This window comes from Bos indicus x Bos taurus, chromosome 13, assembly GCF_003369695.1.
Source record: "Bos indicus x Bos taurus breed Angus x Brahman F1 hybrid chromosome 13, Bos_hybrid_MaternalHap_v2.0, whole genome shotgun sequence".
NCBI lineage: Eukaryota > Metazoa > Chordata > Mammalia > Artiodactyla > Bovidae > Bos > Bos indicus x Bos taurus.
Window position 1 is genome coordinate 29,815,367 of NC_040088.1, and position 22,958 is coordinate 29,838,324.

The 22,958-nt window shown below is 43.3% G+C and overlaps 1 protein-coding gene and 1 long non-coding RNA gene across 6 annotated transcripts in view; one reads left to right on the plus strand and one right to left on the minus strand.

Annotated features, from left to right (window-relative positions):
• The window catches only part of LOC113903305, a 43,240-nt gene extending 38,098 nt beyond the window's left edge, over window positions 1-5,142 (plus strand). Inside the window, exon 2 of the long non-coding RNA XR_003514072.1 lies at window positions 4,600-5,142. This is a non-coding gene — a long non-coding RNA (uncharacterized LOC113903305). The remainder of the gene's footprint in view (window positions 1-4,599) is intronic.
• Window positions 497-18,197, minus strand: LOC113903303 (DNA replication complex GINS protein PSF1). 5 transcript variants are annotated; one of them, XM_027559256.1, is made up of 8 exons: window positions 17,989-18,197; window positions 13,720-13,784; window positions 11,236-11,334; window positions 10,587-10,677; window positions 8,869-8,925; window positions 8,071-8,187; window positions 5,813-5,887; window positions 497-4,145 (listed from the first exon to the last, which is right to left on the minus strand). In XM_027559256.1, the coding sequence occupies exons 1-8, from the start codon at window positions 18,061-18,063 to the stop codon at window positions 4,077-4,079; spliced, it is 648 nt and encodes a 215-aa protein (XP_027415057.1). In that variant the 5' UTR covers window positions 18,064-18,197; the 3' UTR covers window positions 497-4,076. The 5 variants fall into 5 exon arrangements, 4 of the variants coding, with proteins under 4 accessions (XP_027415057.1, XP_027415060.1, XP_027415061.1 ...); XM_027559259.1 differs by lacking the exon at window positions 17,989-18,197 and adding an exon at window positions 17,210-17,776; XM_027559260.1 differs by lacking the exon at window positions 17,989-18,197 and adding an exon at window positions 16,938-17,194.
• Between the last annotated feature and the right edge of the window lie 4,761 nt (window positions 18,198-22,958).

Below are 22,958 nucleotides of genomic sequence, written 5' to 3' on the forward strand. Positions count from 1 at the left end.
ATACAGTGCTAGTGGGAGTGCAAATGCACAACCACCTTGGAGGAGTTTGGAAGTTTCTTCAAAAGTTAAAAAATCACACCTACATTAAGACCCAGCCATTTTACTCCTAGTTATTTGCCCAAAGGAAAAGAAATACACATCCATAACAGACTTGTACATCAACGTTCCTGGCATCTTTTCTCTAACAGCCCCAACTGGAAATAACATACTGTTGGCAAAGATTAGGGGGAATGACTCTCATAATTTCTGGTGTAGAACAAATTATAATTCCTATAAAAATTACAAATCCCATCAAAATTACAATTATCCTACACACCAAGCTGTTTATGTGTAAAATGATGTATGTATAAGGTTACTCATATAGCTCTGCTGTAATAGCAAAAGGATGGAAACTGTTCAAGTCTCTCAATTAGGGAAATACATAAAAAAAAAAAAAAAAAAAAAGATACTAAACGCCCTTTGCAGGGGCTGCCGAAACAGAATATTACAGACTGGGTGACTGAAACAAAATTAATTTATTTTCTTACAATTCTGGAGGCTAGAAACCCAAACTTATTAGCAGGTTTGTTTTTCCTGAGGCCTCTGTCTGACTTGTAGATAGCTACCTTCTTTGTTCCTACATTTTGTACTATATTAAAACATTGTTTTTGTAAAGTTACAAAACAGAATGAATTCAACTCATCCTAAAATACCATCAATTGTGAAAAGCAATAGACCATGTGAAATTAGCACCTCCCTCCACTACATTCATCCTCCTAAAGGATTAATACAGTGTTATTACAGATACTTCTAGTTATGGACTAAGACCAAAAAGGAAAGACAGACACATATTAGGGATAATCATATGTAGTGAAAAGAAGAAAAATTCCATAATGCATTTCAAAATATAGATTAAAAAAGTTTGGAAAAGAAGACTAACTGAAATTTATTTAAGAAAAAGTAGAAAAGTTTGACCTCAAACTAGAGAAAAGATTCATCAAGTCTCTCCAAAGAAGATTCATACCGAGATAGTTCTATAGGTATCAATGCTATTTTAAAAGGTACATTTCTATGAAAAATAGATAAAGGAACGTGCAGCACTAAAAACTGACACCAGAACCCCAACGCCCCATCTGACGGCAGGGCCTCTTGCTGTTCTGCATTTATGTGGTCCATGTGGCCTTCACTGACTCTGAGCACCTGGGGCTGTATTGGTTGACTGAATTTGGCAGAAAATGGTGCTAGTCCACTACCAGGCCTAGTCATTCAGAAAACTAGCAGCACGCACATCCACCTTCTTAACCCTGCAGGGTCCCAAGCTGCCAGGTAAGAAGCCCAATCAGCTCACTGGAGAGAACCTCGCGAGAGGCCCACACAGAGAACAGAGGCCAAGCCATCCAAGTCAGGTCACCAGAGGAATGCAACTGCATCAGGGACCCCAAGCAAGATCTGCAGGAACTCCCAGCTGAGCCCGGCAAACCTGCAGAACTGCGAAACTCAAGAGAGGTGTGGTTTAAAGCCATTGTGTTTGGATAGCTGTTTCATAGCAACAGATGACTGAAAACACCGACAAAGCAGACATATGTGAATACACACACATCCATCCCCTCTTGCTAAGCGCTATAAAACTGCATCACTCAAAGTTGCAAAATTCCACAATAAAATAACAGCAAATCAAATCTTGCAGTTCAATGAATGGTTAACAGTCATGGCCAAGAAGAATGTTACGAATGGACTGTAAGACAGTGCAACAGTTACATATATGTAATCGTAACTTTAGGGAGTTAAGCGAGAAACCATAGTGGCCATCACTCAAGTTCCAAAAGTGCACTTGGAAAACGTCATGTTAATTACCACTGTTTTACTGTGGTTTTAAATTTATTTTGAAGTTTCAGGTTGCACCGAGGGAGGCCACAAGTCTTACGAGTTTTTCCTGGAGAAGCATGGGGTAGAGAGATGAAGAAGACTGTGTCATTCAGGTTGAGTCAGGAAAAGGATACGCTGCCAGCTATTACCAGCAGTAGTCAACATTTTTCTGAAAGTTCCAGATGACAAAATCAATGTGAAAAAGAAATGACTTTATATAGGAAAGTGGCCAAGTCATCATAATTTACTGCTTTTTAATATTTATCATCCAAAACCAGTTAGAAATTAGAAAAGAAGATTCCATTCACATTAGGAACAAAAACTGGAAAGTATTTCATTGGAAAAACGCCTGAAATGGGATTGTACTTTAAATCTGTAATCAGTTAACTGTGGGCACACTGGATGGTGGCATTTAGTAGGTAAAACAGGAACTTACTTTCATTTTCTACATTGTATGTTTTCTTTTATCTTTTTAACTGTGCACTTATTACCTTTAAATAAAAAAACATGTATTTTAAAATTCTAGCCACAACTCTATAGGACCAATCAACATAAATCAATAAAACCTACAAAATTTTAATTTTTCAACCAGTATACATTTACTTCAAGTAAGAAACATTATTTTATTTTGGGAATGAATCAGAAAAGTACATCATACGGTTTATATACAGGAATGATGCTGGGCTGGCAACAGGGCAGTGGCCTTTACCGCAGGTTCCTCCTCACAGCTGACTCACATGGGCTCTGGCTCACTGCAAGTGGTTCCACGTGCTTGGAAGAGCAGAATGCAAGGGAAGTGCCCACTGACCCACAGTTAAAACATCATCCATCCAATCACTACAGAAATTTTCCATATTGTTTATTGGCAGAGATTCAGATGAAAATCTCATCTGGCTATGAATCTATGGAAGGAATTATTTTAGGGGTCTGTGCTTTCAATGCCCAGGGTACAGGTTCAATCTCTGGTCAGGAAACAGATGCCATGAGCCGCACAGCTTGGAAAAGAATCTGCCAAGGGCTGCCTGCTGACTAAGTATTAATACGTGTGTTGTGAAAATATGCAGACCCATACCCTAGGTAGAGGCTCTCCATAGCTTGACTACTTGAGTATAATTTTAGCCAGAAATATTCCCGTTTAAGAAATGCACTGCACAGAGAGTGCCAGGTACTGGGTTTATCTGTATTTTAAACTTGAATGTCTCTGAGATTACTGGGCTGGTCATGGAGGGGACTGGTGGAGAAAGGCCATTGACCAGCAGGTAGGACCACCTGGTGCTTCTCTGATGCCTATCATTTTATTGGGCAGTAGAAACTGCCCTCCACTTAGCTGATCAGCTCTTCATGTGAGTTTCTGGTCAATGTGACTCTTGGGGGGAAACTGCACAAAATTCCTTTCCTAGCCCCAGTCTCAGTTTCCCTTTCCAAAATGGACATCCTGCGACACAAGCTTGCAGACAGGCACCAGCCAGACCAGCCACCACTGCTGGAAATGGGCAAAGTCCATTGTGTTCTTTAGAGACCACCAACTCCACCTGCCTGTGATTTGGAAACACAAACTTCAGAAATTCAGCTCCCTGGCTTGCACAATGCACACTTCCAGCAACAATACAAGAGGCCTCCCTATACATCCAAGTGAAACTCTTCCTCAGTGTTTAGAAGAGATGAACATGTAACAAATGTTTACTTTCATGAAACTAAAAAGTACGATAGTATTTTGGGAATTGTAGAAATGTTATGATTACAGATACAACTTACTACACAAAGGGGAGAATCCCATACAATACAAAATCAAACCTCTTGCACATTGTGAGGACAGAATGAGAAGATGGCTGTATACTAGCCGGGAAGCATTCTCTTTAGGCACAGCATCTGCTAGAACCCTGATCTTAGACTTCGCTCTAGAGCTGTGGACAGCAGGGTGGATGTCTGTGGAGGCTCTGTACTGCCAGAGTGCAAATTCTCTTTTGAGAACCGATACTTCAAAGTACAAACATACAACATAGATTCACAAACATGTTTACCATGGAAGGTAACGGAATTATATTCAGAAATGAAATAAAAAAGAAACATCCAAATGAAAAGACAAAAAAGAAACCATACTCCTCCACCAAGCATTCCTGGTTAAATAATGTCTCAATTTTTAAGCAGTGGGCCTTGGGGAGGTGGAGAAGTGACTTTGGTTGGGTGCAGTCTCACACCAGGAGGGAGTCTTACAGCCATCTGGCCAGGGGTCATGACAGCACGTGCTCCAGAATGCCTTGTCTAATCAGCTGCTCACACTTCCACCGAGGTAAAAAGTGCTGAGGGGTGAGGGGAGGAAGAGGAATGAAGAGCATTATTTTAAATTACATGTCATGTCATTAAAAAGCAGCAATGCATGCTGAATATTTCAAACTGCACCAGTGAAGTAGTTAAAAGCTAAGTTTATATTTGCTATTTTCATCAACTGAAATTGATGTTACTTAGAGCTGTACTAAAATCTGAATTTTATAAACAAAATCATACTTTGTTTAAGTTAAATTTAAACTAAAGACTTATGAATTCTAGTAGGTATTTTCCTTAGTGTTTGCATTTTTAGATTTATGCACAAGAAAGCCAGGTAGGTGATCTGGGCCACAGACTACAAGGGATGCGGCAACAGTTCACTAAGAAGGCAAACGGAAGGAGTGTCTTCTCCATTAAACCTCTTGAGGATCTATGTCTGAACAGTCATTCCTTTACTAACAGTGCAACTCTTCTCCCATATTTTTCAAGGATGAAGACTTTGTAACCCATGGATGCTGGCCACATGCTGTGTGTTGAGGAAGATGGTGCCCAGCTAAAGCTCATCCTCCATGTCTCCAGAGAGCACACTGCTCTCATTCTGAGGTGGAACGGCATCTCTTGGTCTCATTCCCTCCCAAACAGCAAGGCTTAACACAGAAGGGAACATTTACTAAATTCTGGAGCGGGGAGGTGCACGGAGTGAGGCAGGAAGACTTTTCAAGCTCACAGGTGACCAAAGAAACCTCAAAGACTAGACAGACATAGATACTTGAGTAAAAAAGAAAAACAGTGCGTTAGAAAGTGCAGCGTAGAGAACTCTAGAAGGTGAACTGAAGGAGAGAGTTCGGCAAGTACTCAAGGAAGCGGACGCTACTTCAGCAGCACTGTGTGCCTGACAGTTTTTCACAAACTCAAGGCCTCACGTGGGACCCATGACCAAAGAAACTCCTGCCAACCAGTCATGAAGACCCATGGGCTGAGCACTGATGTCTAACTTAACTGAATTTTTTAAGTCTTACAACTATGAAATGTTAAAAAGAAAGAAAGAAAGAAAAAAAAAAAAACCAATGGAGTTGTTCACTAAACAGTTATTCCAATGTCCACTAAGACATTTGTTCTCATTTCTGGGCAATGGGAAACATGTCCCATAGAGTCAAGAATAAAGGACTATATGGTAGGAAAATGTTTCCCTATTCATATTTCACATTATGTGGGTGATCTATAACACAGATTTTATAGAAAACTTATTTCTGATGTGCTCAGACATGTTATAAGCCTCTTAATGTCCACTACAGTAGCTGATGCTTTTAAGTTACCCCAGTTTTAGAGCGGCACTGAGAGACAAAGTCTCATCAAGAGGAAGGCTTCTGCCCACAAACCCTACAGCCCACACGCCACAACTACCAAACCTGCGTGCTGCCACCACAGAAGCCCGTGCACCTAGAGCCTGTGGGGAGCAGGCAGTCTGACTGCACCCAGAATCCCTACATGATGTTTAAAGGTCAACGGTATTAACCCTTCCTTACTATATGCAACATTTGCTTCAAGTGTTTAGAAAAAGGATAAAAGGATGTATTATGATAAACTTAATGCCTATGACACAAATGATCATGGCAAGGTGATATTTATTTAGCTACTGACTCCAACATTTCCATCATTCAATACTCTTACAGAATTTAAAGTATCCTAAGACAGTAAATACCTGGCTGTTTTTTTTTAATAGCACTGCAGTACCATCCTCAACTTCAAATTCTCCATAGTCTTTTAGACACCGCACCTGAAAAGAAAAACTGATGTTTTATAATATCTAAATTATTTTTTATTATGAAGTAACCATCAAGTAGCTGGGGACTGTACATGTACCTACAGGAAGTCTTAGGCTCTGTGTGCTCCTTCTCTGTGTAGTTAGGCTTAGTATTCCTTTCTGAGGCATACTAGTGGTTCCCGTGTCCGCTAGTTCCAATGTCCACTGATGGCGAGGAAGAAAACTGGCAAATCTCTGAATGTATGTGTAGGTCAGCACTGACAGCAAGGAAACTGAAGGAGCTGCCAAAGAGAGTTTTGGCTTGGTTTCCCACTTTTATTTCATTTTGTTTTAACAATATGTAAGATACTTATATGGTTCTAAAGTTCAGCTCGGTTCAGTCACTCAGTTGCGTCCAACTCTTAGCGACCTCATGAATTGCAGCATGCCAGGCCTCCCTGTCCATCACCATCTCCCGGAGTTCACTCAAACTCACGTCCATCGAGTCGGTGATGCCATCCAGCCATCTCATCCTCTGTCATCCCCTTCTCCTCCTGCCCCCAATCCCTCCCAGCATCAGAGTGTTTTCCAATGAGTCAACTCTTCGCATGAGGTGGCCAAAGTACTGGAGTTTCAGCTTTAGCATCATTCCTTCCAAAGAACACCCAGGGCTGATCTCCTTCAGAATGGACTGGTTGGATCTCCTTGCAGTCCAATGGACTCTCAAGAGTCTTCTCCAACACCACAGTTCAAAAGCATCAATTCTTCGGCGCTCAGCTTTCTTCACAGTCCAACTCTTACATCCATACATGACCACTGGAAAAACCATAGCCTTGACTAGACGGACCTTTGTTGGCAAAGTAATGTCTCTGCTTTTCAATATGCTGTCTAGGTTGGTCATAACTTTTCTTCCAAGGAGTAAGCATCTTTTAATTTCATGGCTGCAGTCACCATCTGCAGTGATTTTGGAGCCCCAAAAAATAAAGTCTGACACTGTTTCCACTGTTTCCCCATCTATTTGCCATGAAGTGATGGGACCAGATGCCATGATCTTCGTTTTCTGAATGTTGAGCTTTAAGCCAACTTTTTCACTCTCCTCTTTCATTTTCATCAAGAGGCTTTTTAGTTACTCTTCATTTTCTGCCATAAGGGTGGTGTCATCTGCATATCTGAGGTTACTGATATTTCTCCCAGCAGTCTTGATTCCAGCTTGTACTTCTTCCAGCCCAGCATTTCTCATGATGTACTCTGCATGTAAGTTAAATAAGCAAGGTGACAATATACAGCCTTGATATACTCCTTTTCCTATTTGGAACCAGTCTGTTGTTCCATGTCCAGTTCTAACTGTTGCTTCCTGACCTGCACACAGGTTTCTTACGAGGCAGGTCAGGTGGTCTGGTATTCCCATCTTTTGAAGAATTTTCCACAGTTTATTGTGATCCACACAGTCAAAGGCTTTGGCATAGTCAATAAAGCAGAAATAGATGTTTTTCTGGAACTCTCCTGCTTTTTCCATGATCCAGCGGATGTTGGCAATTTGATCTCTGGTTCCTCTGCCTTTTCTAAAACCAGCTTGAACATCAGGAAGTTCACGGTTCACGTATTGCTGAAGCCTGGCTTAGAGAATTTTGAGCATTACTTTACTAGCGTGTGAGATGAGTGCAATTGTGCGGTAGTTTGAGCATTCTTTGGCATTGCCTTTCTTTGGGATTGGAATGAAAACTGACCTTTTCCAGTCCTGTGGCCACTGCTGAGTTTTCCAAACTTTTAAAACAGGTACAGCCAAAAATTTTTAGCTGTTCAGTCCTGTTCCCACCACCACCTACAGGTAAAAGTTTTGGCTTGGGTTTATGTTTCCTCTCATTTGTTTTTTGCGCTTCTCTAATATTGATTTTTTTCCCCCCACAAACAAGATTTGTGTCAACTCTGCATTGTCAGATAGCAGGATTTTTTAGCAAAAAAATATGTATATAATGCTAACATGTACTCAATAGACTAGTGTAAACATAACTTTTACATGCACTGGGAAACCAAAAGATTTGTGTGACATGTTTTAGTGAATATTTGCTTTATTGTGAGTCAGAAACCAAACCTGTGGTGTCTCCAAGGTATGCCTATATACACTAGTGTATATTCATATGCTCCCCTCCCTTGGACAAAAGTCAGCACACTCTACGCATCAAAGAAACACTCATTTTTTAAAAAGGTGTACTTACTTCTATATATAGGCTTTTTGGGGGTTTCATATCCTGTGTGATGTCCAAACCTTCATCTCCTCCCAATGACCTCATGTAGGTAGCAAGGGACTTTTTATAACGATTGAACCAGTCCATCTGGAAACATAAAGATGGCCATTTGACAAAGGTGTAAGAAAATAAATTTGTAGAAACTGTACACTAAACCTTTCAAAAACACCACACATGCCCACATGCATTTTTACTATGACCATTCATTCAAACTACAAATATTATTGACTGCCTATTATGAACCAGGCACTGGTACCGAGAACAGTAGGTACTGGTCATTCTGCATATTGGTACCTACAAATGTAGAATGATATACCACTTTCAAGGACTGGACAATTCAGTATTATAATAATGTTAACTGATCTATAGATCCAAGTCATTCTCAATCAAAACTCCAGTTGTTTTAAAAAAATCGAACTTGACAAAGGAGTCTGAAATTTGCATGGAAATGCAAAAAGCCAAAAATAGTCAAGACACTTGAAAAAAGAAGAACAAAATGGGAAAACTTACTTAAGAAGTATTACAAACTTACATTCAAGCAGTATCAAATCAGTACAAGGACAAATAGACTAAAAGAAAGCCCCCCACAGACATGCAACTTGGCTCATACATTATTCACAAAAATCTATTCCAGTACTGTAGATCTTTGTGAAAGATAAAACAAGATAACTCCAAAAAGACTGTACAGAAAAACATCCTCATAACCTTCACTAGTAAAGTGTGTGCGTGCATACATACACACGAACACCCCTCCCTCAGGTTTAATACTTTGCCAGAATGACTCTCAGGACCCAGGAAAGCACTGTCCTGACATTCACTGTTGTACTGTAATGAAAGGAATACAAATTAGAACCAGCCAAAGGAAGAGACACCCAGGGTGAGGTCTAGGAGAGTCCCAGATGTGAAGCTTTGATGCAACCCACTCCAGTACTCTTGCCTGGAAAATCCCATGGACAGAGGAGCCTGGTAGGCTGCAGTCCATGGGGTCGCCAAGGGCACGACTGAGCGACTTTACTTTCACTTTTCACTTTCATGCACTGGAGAAGGAAATGGCAACCCACTCCAGTGTTCTTGCCTGGAGAATCCCAGGGACGGAGGAGCCTAGTGGGCTGCCGTCTATGGGGTCACACAGAGTCGGACACGACTGAGGTGACTTAGCAGCAGCAGCACCCTGAGGGATCAGGACACACCACCCTCTGGGCACACTGATGTGGAACAATGCACACGATGTTGTGTCAACCAGGGAAGCTTACACAACTCTGGAGTGTCATGACATAGGCTGCACTGATTGATCAAACCATGATGCAATGAATCACAGGTGATGGAGCCCTCCTTCTAGCTCCCCTCTTCTCTCTGCAATGATATCAAGAGGCTAAAAGCCTCAAACCTGAGGGGGAGAATGGGAACCTCTGAATTTGTAGCCAGTTGGTCAGAAGGGAGAGTGTCCCTGGGAACCCCCAAACCATGGCTGGCGTCTGAAGTAAGGGCAGTCTTAACCTATGAAGTTTGGTCTAACTAGGTAGTTAGTGTCTGAGTCACTGCAGCAGATGCTATGACCTTCACTTTGTAAATGAGGGAATTTAGGCACAGGGAGGGATGGAGTCACCTGCCTAGGATCTCACAGAAATAGAGCCAAGGTTTCTACACAAGTTTGCTTGCCTTCAATCCTGTGTCCTTAAATATTGTGCCTCAGTGACTGGATAAATCAAGAATTCATCACACATTCACAAAGATAAGCAAAGTACGTGTGTGCGTGCGGAGTCTCTTCAGTCGTGTCCAATTCTCTGTGACTCTATGGACTGTAGCCTGCCAAGGTCCTCCATCTGTGGGATTATCCAGGCAAGAATACTGGAGTGGGTTGCCAGGCCCTCCTCCAGGGGATCTTCCCGACCCAAGGATAGAACTCACATCACTTACGTCTCCTGCACTGGCAGGCAAGTTCTTTACAAGCGCCACCTGGGAAGCCCCAAGCAAAGTATGTACACTCACATATTTTATGAAAAACCTCCAAATAATAATGCCAGTTTTGAATCCTACTGATGGATCACTAGCAGCTAATATAACGGGACCCTTTATTTTGTTAAGTAATAGTAGTTTTCCATATAGCATTTAGAATTACTCCTACCATTCTCAAACAGACCAAAAACTACTGAAAAGCAAATGTTAAAACAAAAAGACAAATACTATAAATACTATTACAAAACAATGCCAGGGGGCTTCCCTCATAGCTCAGTTGGTAAAGAATCTGCCTGCAATGCAGGAGACCCAGGTTCGATCCCTGGGTTGGGAAGATCCCCTGGAGAAGGAACTGGCAACCCACTCCAGTATTCTTGCCTAGAGAATCCTCATGGACAGAGGAGGCTGGCGGGCTACAGTCCATGGGATCACAAGAGTCGGACACGACTTAGCGACTAAAGCACCGCAAACAATGCCAGAAGCTCAGCCAGTTTCTGAATTTACAAATTTGAATAAGAACGCTAACTTACTTCTTCAGCAGACATGTGAAATCGTAAAGCACTTGGCAAGACACTGCCATATTCCCACCTGAGTGCTCTAATCCGAAGCAGCCGGTCATACCTAGAACATTAATACGGTATTGGATCAGAAGCTGTCTTGATCAGGAGAGGCTTAAGACTCAACCACCAGAAGGTAACATGTGGACTTTGATTTGATTCCAGAGGCAAACAAACCACTGTAAGAGGACACCTTCGGGACAATGTGGAAAATAAGAATAGACTGGATGGATGCTGTGAAGGTATGTTCACTGCTCTAGGTGTGAGAATTATACAGAGGTCATGTGAGAAAAGGCCCCAAAGGCCCTTATTTCTTAATGATGCATACGAAACTATTCAGTGGTAAAATGTCTAATGTTTAGCATAGACACATAAAAAAAGATGAAGCAATTATGGCAAAATGTTAAGAACTGTGACCTATATGATGGCTCCATTGGGGGGGTTGTAATATTATTCCCTAGTTTTAAGAATACTGTAATTTTCCATAATAAAAAACGTTTAAGTGGAAAGAGAAAATTCAGAATGCTCATAAAAGAGAGACCAGTCTAAGAATTGCTGATACCCTCTTGGATGGGAACCCTCCATTGCTCCCTGCCACCCCGGCAAACACAGAGACGCTCACAGGTAGGCTACAGTGCAGCGCTGATTTCTTAGCAAAGAACAGTGTCGAAACTTGATGGTTGGTATCAAATCACCTCGTCCACTTGACTTTGCTTCATTCCTGGTAAAACATTTAAGGAGAAGAATGTCTAATGAGTACGGGTTAAATTTTCAAAGTCAGCTAACAACTAACTCCATACTTGTTTTTAGCCATTTATGTCAGTAGTTAACCTACCTAAATAGTACCTGCCTCCACATTGGAGCTTTTGCTAACAGAATAAAATAGAAAAGAGCCAGGGAATTCCCTGGTGGTCCAGTGGTTAAGACACTGCACTTTCACTGCCGAGGGCACAGGTTCAGTCCCTGGTCAGGGAACTAAGATCCTGCAAGCTGTGTGGACAAACTTAAATTCTTTAAAAAAAAAAAAAAATTTAAAATACCTAACTAATTTGCCTAGGATCATACTCCCATTGTTTTGTTTAGCCATGTGGCACATTGTGTTTTGCACACGGATTAATTTCCATTGTCTCCAAAAGACAACTTTTTGGCTCACTTTTTAGAATCCTTTTGCATGCTGGGACAGGAGATCAAGTATCATGGGGCATAAGGTTATGGCCTCACATCATGTTCTCATCCTACGTTAGATTTATTCTCCACGTTGCTTATAGTGTGCTCTTGATTATAATGAAATAGCACAAATAAAATACACCCAACTTAACATCAAAGTATTTGATTAAATACACAAGAACTTCCTTAAAAAATTCACATTTCCATGTGAGCAATTAAATAGGAATAGATTTCTTCTGACAAAGAATTTTAACTAGAAACTGGTAATAGTGACTGTCCTGCCCAGAACCAAACTAGGAGGATAGGGCACAGAATTTTTGGGGATCACGAATTTCCCAATGGTATGAATACAGGAAAGTCATTCCCTTACTGGACCAAGGCCTGTTCAGTTACCTCCTAAATAGGTCTATAAACTGTTCTCTTTTCCCCTAGTCTGGCTCGCCCTTCTTATCACCTGCATGACCACCATATTCCCTCTCAGTCCCACCATCCACTGTCCACATGGCGGCCAGGGTGATTGTTAGAACACAAACATGCCACCACCTCCCCCACATGCTTAAAAATCTCACCTGGTGTCGCCCTTTGCCTGCTCAGTAAGTTTCAGCCACACTGGCCTTTGGTAATGATCAGGTCCCTGAGCATCCCACCCTCTTTCATGACTCAGGGCCTTTGCACATGCTGTTTCTTCCAACTAGAAATGCTCTGTGCCCACAATTACTTCCTCACTAAAACCTACTTATTCAGGCTCCAGCTGAAGTGTCTCTTCCTTGGAGACAATTTCCAGGATTTCTCAATCTACTAATATTTTCAGTGCATTACTCTCTTCACAGCTGGTAGTCCCACCTGGTTTACCTCTTTCTATGGTATCAAATCCTTCCAAATCCTCATTCTCATAAAGTGAGATAAGGACTCTAAAGTCAAATGCTCCTCCACCCATCCAAGAAATAGTTCTTGATCTTCAACTATGTTTGCACTTTAGGGTCCTTCACCCAGAGGGAGAAAATTTTGGTTTTACCCTCTTGATTTCTGCTGTTTTAGCTCATAACTGTTGAGTGCATATCTGTTGCATGAACAAATGAATGACTTGGGAACCTGAGTTCAGGACTTTCCATTTCCCTTACATTTACTGCAGACCTCTTGCACACCAGTTCCTCATTCATCGGTATCTACCATTAAACACAGTCACTGCAAAGTGTTTCTACTCTTCTGTGTAATCCACAAACCTTAACAACATGCCACTGATTTCTATGTCTAACTAACTGATGAAAACACTACCTAACAAGGCCAAGGATGAAATCTCATGTTGCAGACAGACTTCTCTCCAGGTTGAGCTCTCAATAACTCATTTTTCCTCCAGAAGTCAGTACTCTTGCGTCTTATTCTTCACCCAGTCACAGGATCCTCTGAAGTCTGTTGTTCAGCCCAGATTCTCCACTGTGCCAACTACCATGGTTGGCTCTAAATAGTCTGCAACTCCAGAACCCTTTAACCTACCAAGCTGTAACGTTCTGCAGCACGAACTCCCAGGGAATTTCACTCAAGCTTTTGGAAGTCACTGCTGCTCCTGCTAAATTTGCAAACTGCCTGTTCTACCTTTAAACCAGTAAGGCCTCACCTGATGGAAACAACACACTTCACTTGTTAGGTCTGTTACTTGCTCCTGTCTCATATCTTTTGGATCCACCCTAAATCCTTTCAAGTCACACCAGTCAAACAGTAACTATTTATCAAACACCTACCATGTGCCAAGCTCTATTTGGTCCCTACAGACATAACAATCATTAACACAAATCCTACTTCTGTATAGCTAGGGTATGATCAGGGTCACAGAGAATTAAAAAAAACCAAATCATATCTTTTTAGATATGAATATTAAGATGATCTGACTTCAACATTGTATTTCTTAAATTCTTTTAAAATATCAAGCTTACCAACTTACACATCAGATTGGTTTTGCTCGTATAAAGCTTTCATCTCCTCCAGAACTTGCCTCAGTCCATCTTCCTGGAACATAAAATTACACTCATTAATTCCCCCACCAAGTTTGTAGCAATACTTTATGCTTATGTACCTTATGAAAAACCAATAGTCTTTCCACACCTACTAAGATGGCTATAATAACAAGTGTTGGAGAGGATGGGGAGAAACTGGAACCCTTCTACAATGCAGGTTGGAATGCAAAATGGTACAGCCCTATAGAAAACAGCCGTGTGGGTCCACAAAAAGTTAAATTTAGAATTACCACATTATCCTGCAATTCCTCTTCTAGGTATACACTCAAGAAAACTGCAAACCTAAGTTCATACAAAAACTTATGCACAAATATGCAGAGCAGCATTATTCATAACAGCCAAAAAGTGGAAACAATCCAAATGTCCAACTGATGAACAGATAAGCCAAAACGGTATGTCCATTCAATGGAATATTAGTCAAAAAAAGAAGTGCTGATACACACGACAACATGAACTTCGAAAACACTGCTTAGTGAAATAAGCCAGACAGAAAAGCACAAATACTGTATGATTCCACTTATCTGAAATGTCTAGAATAGGCAAACTCATAGAAACAAAGTAGATTAGAGGTTACCAGGCTGAGGGGGAAGGAGTGGGGAGTTACTGCTTAAAGGCTATAGAGTTTATTTGGGGTTATGAAAAAGCTTTGGAAATAGGGGTGATAGCTTTGGAAACATAATTAATAACATAATTAATGCCACTGAAATGTACACAGAAAAATGGTTAGAAATGGCAAAGTTTAAGTTATATATCGTTTACCACAACTAAAAAAAAAAAAAAAAAAGGAATGAATTGTCAACAAAATACACAGTCAACAGACTGGGCTGAGAAGTCAGACAGAAAGGAGTACATAGTGTATGCTTCTAACTGGTCCGGTACAGAAAAGTTTGCAATTCCTGGCATACTGACTCCAGAAATAAAATAAAAGAGACAAATATAATCTGTAGGGGAAGGAAAATCCTTGGTTGCCTAGGGCTGCAGATGGGAGGTAGCTAGTGCCACAAAAGAGAAAAGGAATCCTTGGGATAGCAGAAATCTTGGTTGGGTTGCTGGTTACAAGGATTGTATACATTTGTCAAAACCCAAAGGTCTATTAAAATGTGTACTGTATTGTATATAAATTATACCTCAGTAAAACTAATGACAAAAAACCAATAGTCTACAGAAGTAGTAACACATGACAAAAGCATGTAAATAACTTATTATTTATTGGAAAAGAATCTTAAAAGGTTATTACCCAAAAAACCTACACACTGCTAGGATAGAAAACAGAAAGGTCAGAGGAGTTTTTCTGCTATCTACTTGGGCAAATTTCTAAAAAACTTCCCTTGGAAGGATAAAAACGTTAGAATTATAAAATTCATAAATGTTATACAATGTCTGTCAAAAAGCAACCCCTACACCTGAAACACTGTAAATAAACTATATTTCAATTAAAATTTTTACACACACACACACAAAACCCAATAATTCTATAACAATGACAACCAAACACACACACACACACACACACACACACAAAACCTCCATACAAAACAGCGATAAGCAACCCATCTACTTTTAGAGCCAAAATATATGCATTAGCAAAAATGTTTTAGCACTACTGGTATAATTACAAAATTACACTACTTAACCCTGCTAGAATGTAAGAAATCATTTCTAATGAAAAATGAAAGCATGACTTCTACTTTTTCTTTCATCAACTGGTTAAAAAGATATCATGGAAAAGTCTGATTTACTAGAATTCAGTTAAATATTCCTTTGATCACAAATATTATTTTAAGGAACAGCTGAAACTCTTGCACAATTAGGAGATCGGCAGGTATACAAAAGACAAGCATGAAATAAACTTGTAAAGATACAACCAAGTTCTCAGATTTAAATTTTTATTTCTTTTTTTAAGACTTAGATTTTTAAAATTTACACTGGGAGTGGCATCATTTTGTGCTCCCACCTCCAGCTGTAAGCCTCTGGGAACTCAAGATAATTTTCCTAAAGTCTCAAATGATTATCAGTTCTGCATATCCAAAGTGCATCATTCCAGTTTGTCAAACACAGCACCTAACCATGAGGGATTCTGGGATAAACAAGGCAGAGTCCCTGCTCTAAACCAGCTACCATCTGCTGGGGAGGAATGATTCTCGAAAGCATGTGTTGGTCAAGGGTGTTAGGGGTCAATCAGATCAAGATCAATTCTTAGTCTAACTCAGCTAAGCTGTCCCAGTGGCCAGCCCCCAAAGGCAGGCACGACTGCAAGAAAAGGTGCAGTCTAAGACCCAGAAAAGCCAGGATTTTACACTTCTAAGAAACCAACACTTAAAATCTGAGCGAAAAAGACAGCTGGACTATCAGTCTGAAAAGCCAGCACCTGTGGGAAGTCTCTGCGCCTTTGGGCTGGTTCCTTCCTATGTCTTCCCACTCTAGTGGGGCCATATAGGAAAGCCTCCACCCCTCTCAAACATCTGGCTTAAAACTCAGCATTCATAAAACTAAGATCATGGTACTCGGTCTCATAACTTCATGGCAAACAGATGGAGAAAAAATGGAATCAGGGGCAGAATTTATCTTCTTGGGCTCCTAAGTCACTGCAGATGGTGACTGCAGCCATGAAATTAAAAGACCCTTGCTCCTTGGAAGAAAAGCTATGACAAGCCTATAGAGCGTTTTAAAAAGCAGAGGCACCACTTTGCAGACAAAGGGCCCTATAGTCAAAGCTACGGTTTTTCCAGTAGTCATGTACGGATATGAGAGTTGGACCATAAAGGAGGCTGAGCACCCAAGAACTGATGCTTTTCAATTTTGGTGCTAGAGAAGACTCTTGAGAGTCCCTTGGGCAGCAAGGAAATCAAACCAGTCAATCCTAAAGGAAATCAACCCTGAATATTCCTTGGAAGGAATAATGCCGATGCTGAAGCTCCAATACTTTGGCCACCTGATGTAAAGAGCTGATTCATTGGAAAAGACCCTGATGCTGGGAAAGATTGAGGGTAGGACGAAAGAGAAGGGGGCTACAGAGGGTGAAATGGTTGGATGACATAACTGACCCAATGGACATGAATTTGAGCAAAGTCAGGGAGACAGTGAAGGACAGGGAAGCCTGGCCTGCTGCAGTCCATGGGGTCACAAATACTGGGGCATGACTTACGGACTGAACAACAGCAACAACCCCTCTGCGTTCTGTGTCTCCAGTGAACCTCCCGCTGTGGTCTCCTTTTTAGATAAGGTAACTGCCTGAAGTTGCAAGAATAACAGACTGGAAATCTGTTCAAGAAAACTGTTCAAGTTGAGGCTCCACTTCCAACACGCCCCAAGTTCAGACAAGCCCTTTAACTTGATCCTTAATTCCAGCAGCTCAGTTTCCCCATTTGTTAAATAACCCAAGGTCAGACTAACTGCTCTTGATTGTTCAAAACTCACCTTACCCAGAAGCTCTTCTGCTGACCGCCAGATGTTTACTCTGCTACCTGAGTGAAGCCTCCAGAGGCGACGGTCTCTCCACTCCCCGGCTACTCCTCTCACCTCCACCCCTGTCCTCGTACCTACCGTCCTGTCGTCTTAGGACACGGTGTTCAGGGCCCCCCGACCGGGCTGTGGACCACATCCATTCTCTTCTGTGGTCTATTTATAACCCACTCAGAACCAGTCTTTCTTCTATCCGGTCCCTTCCCCAAAGTGCTGCGACAGCTATCAAAACAGAGTAATCCCGTCGCTCCTCTGAAATGCCTTGTAGTGACGAGCAAACCTCCCGGCCCCGGAGCCCCCTTGCTGCCCGCCCTTCCCCGGCGGGGAGGGGAGGGGATTTGCACGGCCGGCTCCCCGGTGGGGCTACACTCACTGCAGCCCTCAGGGCGCGGCCCTAACGCCCGGGCTACGCCGGTCCACACCTGCCCGGTGTAACTCACAGCTGAACTCTAGCACCCCGTTTCCCGATCTCTCTGCGCCTCACCGGGGCGAGACGCCCACCGCCCAGCCCGCGCGCACCGCAGCTACGAGGACGCCGGCGGCGGCGGCGGGAGACCAGGGCGGGGGTCGGGGGCGCGAGGAGAGTGGCGGCAACCCCTGCGCTCGCGGGAAGCCACCAAAACCGACCTGCCCACGACCTTCCCACAACCATGGAGGGGAACCACAGGCACACCCGCCATCCCGCTCCGGGTTGTGCAGCCCGAGAAGAGCCCTGGGGAGGACCCCGCCCTCACGTTGAAAGCAGGCAGCCTTCCCTCGGCCGCGCGGTGCAGCTCCCGGACCAGCTCCATGGCCTTCTCGCAGAACATGGCCCAGGCACCGGGCCCTTTGGACCACAGGCTCTCAGCCAAAGTGCCACCTCACTATTTCCTACTGCTTCGGCTCCTATTGTTCTTAGGCGCGCGCAGTGCCGACCCCGCCTCCGCCCCGTTTTGGCGCCAAAATGGCGACTAATAGGAGAACACGGCCGGCCTCCGGGCTACGGTGGCCGCCAGGGGACATTTGCCTCCGCGGTGCAGCCGCAGTGCGGCAGAGCGTCTCCCTGGGGCGGTTGCGGGCCTCAGTCCGGCTTCAGCCCCACCCAGCTGTCCAGGCCTCGGTCCAAGCTCAGGCTGAGCGGCAGAACAGCTCTCACGCAGCCCAACTCGGGATGGGCGCACGCTCGATCGTCCGTTGGATTCAGTCATTCTCATTTTGGTTGACAGTGTGCGTACCTTGAAGTCTAAAAGGCAGGCCCGGAAAAGGTGGGCATTGATGTTGGGACCCAGCGTTGCGTTCTGTTCGGTTTTGCAGTGTGAGTTTTTTGTGTTTTAACAAAGGGAAAACAACTTTTATTCGGTAGCTCTTGTGTGCTAGGCCTAGACTGTGACATTCTTCATGTAATTCTCATGGTTAGCCCTAACGTGGTGGTGAAGATTCTTGGCGCTGAGTAGGAAATGGAAGTTAGATAACTTGCCCAGGGTCACACAGTTCATAAAGGGACAGACCCTGTATTTCAGTCTTCCACTCTACAGCATCACCTTTGATACTAAACCTGTCATTTAAATACGTGTAAATTAACTCACAAGGTGGGAGAGGGGATTATTGCCCTGGATTAATATGAATACACATAGCCATATTCTCACCTGCGTGATTATGGAAATTTGCATATCCACATAGAATCAAAGGTGGGAATTACTACTATGGAAATAATTCATATTATTTGGCTTTTTTTTTGGCTCCGCTGCAAGGCTTAATGGCAGCTTAGTTTCTCACCTCTGCCCCTGCAGTGGAAGTGCGGAGTCCTAACCTCTGGACCACTGTGACTTTTTTTTAAAGCAATGTTACTTGGGTTCATTCTATCTAACCCTAGAAAATTTGTTCCTTTTTGGCAAATATAGACATAGTAGATGCGTGATCTGAGAGGTGAGCCAGGAAATGGCTCACAGGGCCTCTGAATCTTATCTTTAGGTGCAGTGACATTTCTTTCCCAGCTCTACAGTAATGGATAATTTAAGTGTTTTTATTAAATACATAATTCTATAGTGGACCACCCACCTGCCTTACAGAGGATCCGTGAGAACCTGGCATGCTCGCCCTGTGTCCCTGCCTCAGCATCTGAATTGCGCTCTTGGGGAGCGTGTTGGTTTCCCAGCAAATCTACTCCTCCTGCCACCTCCTGTCCCATTTTAGGGACTGCCACCTCTCCAGCTTCTCATGCAGAGCCTTGAAGTCACCCCTTATCGCCCACAGCCAGTCTACTACCAAAAGTCTGTCAATGTTCCATCCAAAATGTTACACAAAATGGTATCCTTCTCTCCATCTTTGTCTTCACCCCTTAAGACCGAGGCAATAGGCAACAGCCTCCTACCCATTTTTCTCTCTTTAGTTTTGGCCCAGGCATTCCATTCCACTCTACTGCCAATGCAGTAATCTCTTTTTGCACCACATCATTTGGGTACAGCCACTCCTGGTTAGAACCCTTAACTGCTTCCCAACCAGAAAGATCAGAGTCTAAAACCTCAACATGACTTTCTAGGCAGGGACTACATGGAACTTACTTACTTCTCCAGGTTCCTCAGGCCACTCCTCCCTGTGCTTAAGGTGACCCCCCCTTCTGCCTGGTCCCACAGCCTATCTGTCCTCCTTCTTCTGTTCCTACCTTCTCCTCTGCTTCCACCTTCCTCATGGTCCTACCTGTCTCCCCTTCTTCTCAGCCCCACCTCCTACCTGTCCCATCTTCTTCTGTTCCAACCTTTAACAGTCCTGCCTGTCCCAGAGCCTTTGCACTTGCTGGCCCCTCTGCTTGGGACATCCCTGTACTGTTCTTCACCTTGCCACCTCCAAGGCATCCTTCGCATTGCAGCCTCAAGGGGACCTCACAGAGCGGTCTTTCCCCAGGTCAACAGGACGACCCCTGCTCCCGCACAGCACTGTGGACTTTCCCTTTGCAATATTATCACAATGTGTCATTTTATGACATTTCTGTGATTGTGTATCTATACTTGGCTTCCACGCTTGCCTGAAGGCCATCAGGGAAAGGACTGTGTTTATTGCTTGTTGCCCAGCACCTAACACACAGGATAAGCTCAGAATGCATTTGTTGAATGAAGGAGTATTTATGACTGCAGATGACACATATGTCACAGCACGCAGTAGGCCAGCCCCACATGGGGATGCTTTCAGGGTGCTGCATTCATAGCGGCCAGGGTGATCGTTAGAACACAGACATGCCACCACCTGCCCCACATGCTTAAAAATCTCACCTGGTGTCACCCTTTGCCTGCTAAGTTTCAGCCACACTGGCCTTCGGTAATGATCACATCCCTGAGCATCCCACCCTCTTTCATGACTCATGGCCTTTGCACATGCTGTTTCCTCCAACTAGAATGCTCTCTGCCCACAATTACTTCCTCGCTAAAACCTGCTTCTTCAGGCTCCAGCTGAAATGCCTCTTCCTTGGAGAGAATTTCCCTCATTCCTCAATCTACTAATATTTTTAAGACATGATTCTTTCTCTGAATGTGGTGTTTTCCTTCATGGCAGGTAGTCCGACCTGGTTTACCTGCATTTAACATCTGCCTTCTGTGTGACACTGTGAGGGCCACAGGGGCAAACCTCTTGATTCTGCTTACAGTCGAAACACCAGAGCCATTTATCAGCTCATAACTGTTGAGTGCATATCTGTTGCATGAACAAATGAATGACTTGGGAACCTGAGTTCAGGACTTTCCAATTCCCTTACATTTACTGCAGACCTCTTGCACATCAGTTCCTCGTTCATCCTCAAACACAGTCACTGCAAAGTGTTCCTACTGTTCGGTGTGCTCCACAAACCTCAACAACACGATACTGATTTCTACGTCCAACTAACTGATGAAAACACTACCTAGCAAAGTCAAGGATGAAATCTTATGTTTCAGGCAGACTTCTCTCCAGGCTGAGCTCTGAATACCTTCTCTTTCCTCCAGCAGTCAGTACTCTTGTGTCTTATTCTTCACCCAGTCACAGGATCCTCTAAAGTTTGTCGTTCAGCCCAAATTCTCTGCTATGCCAGCTACCATGCTTGGCTCTAACTAGTCTTCAACTCCAGAACCCTCTAACCTACCAAGCTGCCTTCTGCAGCACAAGTTCTCAGCAAACTTCAAACTTCAGGAAGTCACTGCTGCTCCTGCTGAATTTGCAAACTGCCTGTTCTCGCTTTAACCCACTAAGGGCTCACCTGATGAAAACAAGCAGTGGAAACAGTACACTTCACTCGTTAGGTCTGTTACTTGCCCTTTTGCTGAAAGTTTTCACCTTCGTCTCAGGTTTGTTAACAAAACAAGCCACTCGTTATATACAAATAAATAATATATTTATTAGAGAATTATCTAGCTTACTTTCAACATACTAACATTAAAAGAAAAGAGAAATAGAGCAGAGACTACATCACCAAATTGGGTTTTGGACCAACACCCAGACTTAATCAGCGCTGGGAAGTCCATTCGTGACACAGCACATTTGGAGTCCCAATTGGGAAAGGGTCCCAGGCAGCCCTCTATGTGGGTGGGACTTCAAAGATTGCTATTTGGGGTTCCTGTTTAAAATCCCAGCCCTATAGCCCTGTTGCTCAGTCGTGTCCGATGGACTGTAGCCTACCAGGCATCTCTGTCCATGGGCTTTTCCAGGCAATAGTCCTGGAGTGGATTGCCATTTCCTTCTCCAGGGGATCTTCCCAGGGATCGAACCCGGGTCTCCCGCATTGTAGACAGACGCTTTACCGTCTGAGCCACCAGATGAAGGCAGACTGATACCATCATCAATCTGTGACCAGACTGCAAGCCTGGCTTCCCGTTAATGCTGTTTGTTTTTGTCTTGTAAAACTTGGAATGTGACTAAGCCTGGGGCTTGGTTGGCCAGGCCCCTCCAGGGGCTCAACAATCTCAAGATTTCTCCCCCATTTTATCTATGGTGCTGCAACGTCTTGCACTCACAGCAGGCAGTCACTCCCAGTCACTCCCAGTCAGGGCAGTGTCCAGGCAGGTTAGAAGCAAGGTCAGAGGCTGTTCTGCTTTGTCTGTGAAGTCTGAACAAGACTATTTTTGTACAGTTCCCCAACAGTCCACCCCAGGATTGTTTAGGCTGAAGACCACTGGAACAAGGCAAAATAACACAAGCAGTCTTATTAACTCTATAAGTAACAATGTAGAACATATTGTAGGTTTTAGTGGAAACAGTCCATTCACAGTAATTGATGGAGTGTTCCAATAAACAGAGTTGTCAAAGTTGAGAAGTTGGTCCATACAGCAGTCCTGTAGTCTTGCCACATTCTGTCAGTACAAGGGTCCAGTTATCAAAGTCTAGATAATTTACCTTTGCAAGAGTGTATGATTTTATGTTTCTGTTGGCTAACAGGAGGGCAGGTGAACACTTGGCTGTTGGCCAGGTGATATTTTTGTGTTACCATTCAGAGATCCATTTGCTGCATTCTCAAAGAAACAAACTTAACAAGAGGGCTGCTGCTGTTGCTGCTAAGTCACTTCAGTCGTGTCCGACTCTGTGTGACCCCATAGATGGCAGCCTACCAGGCTCCCCTGTCCCTGGGATTCTCCAGGCAAGAACACTGGAGTGGGTTGCCGTTTCCTTCTCCAATGCAGGAAAGTGAAAAGTGAAAATGAAGTCGCTCTGTTGTGTCCGACTCTTTGTGACCCCATGAATTGCAGCACGCCAGGCCTCCCTGTCT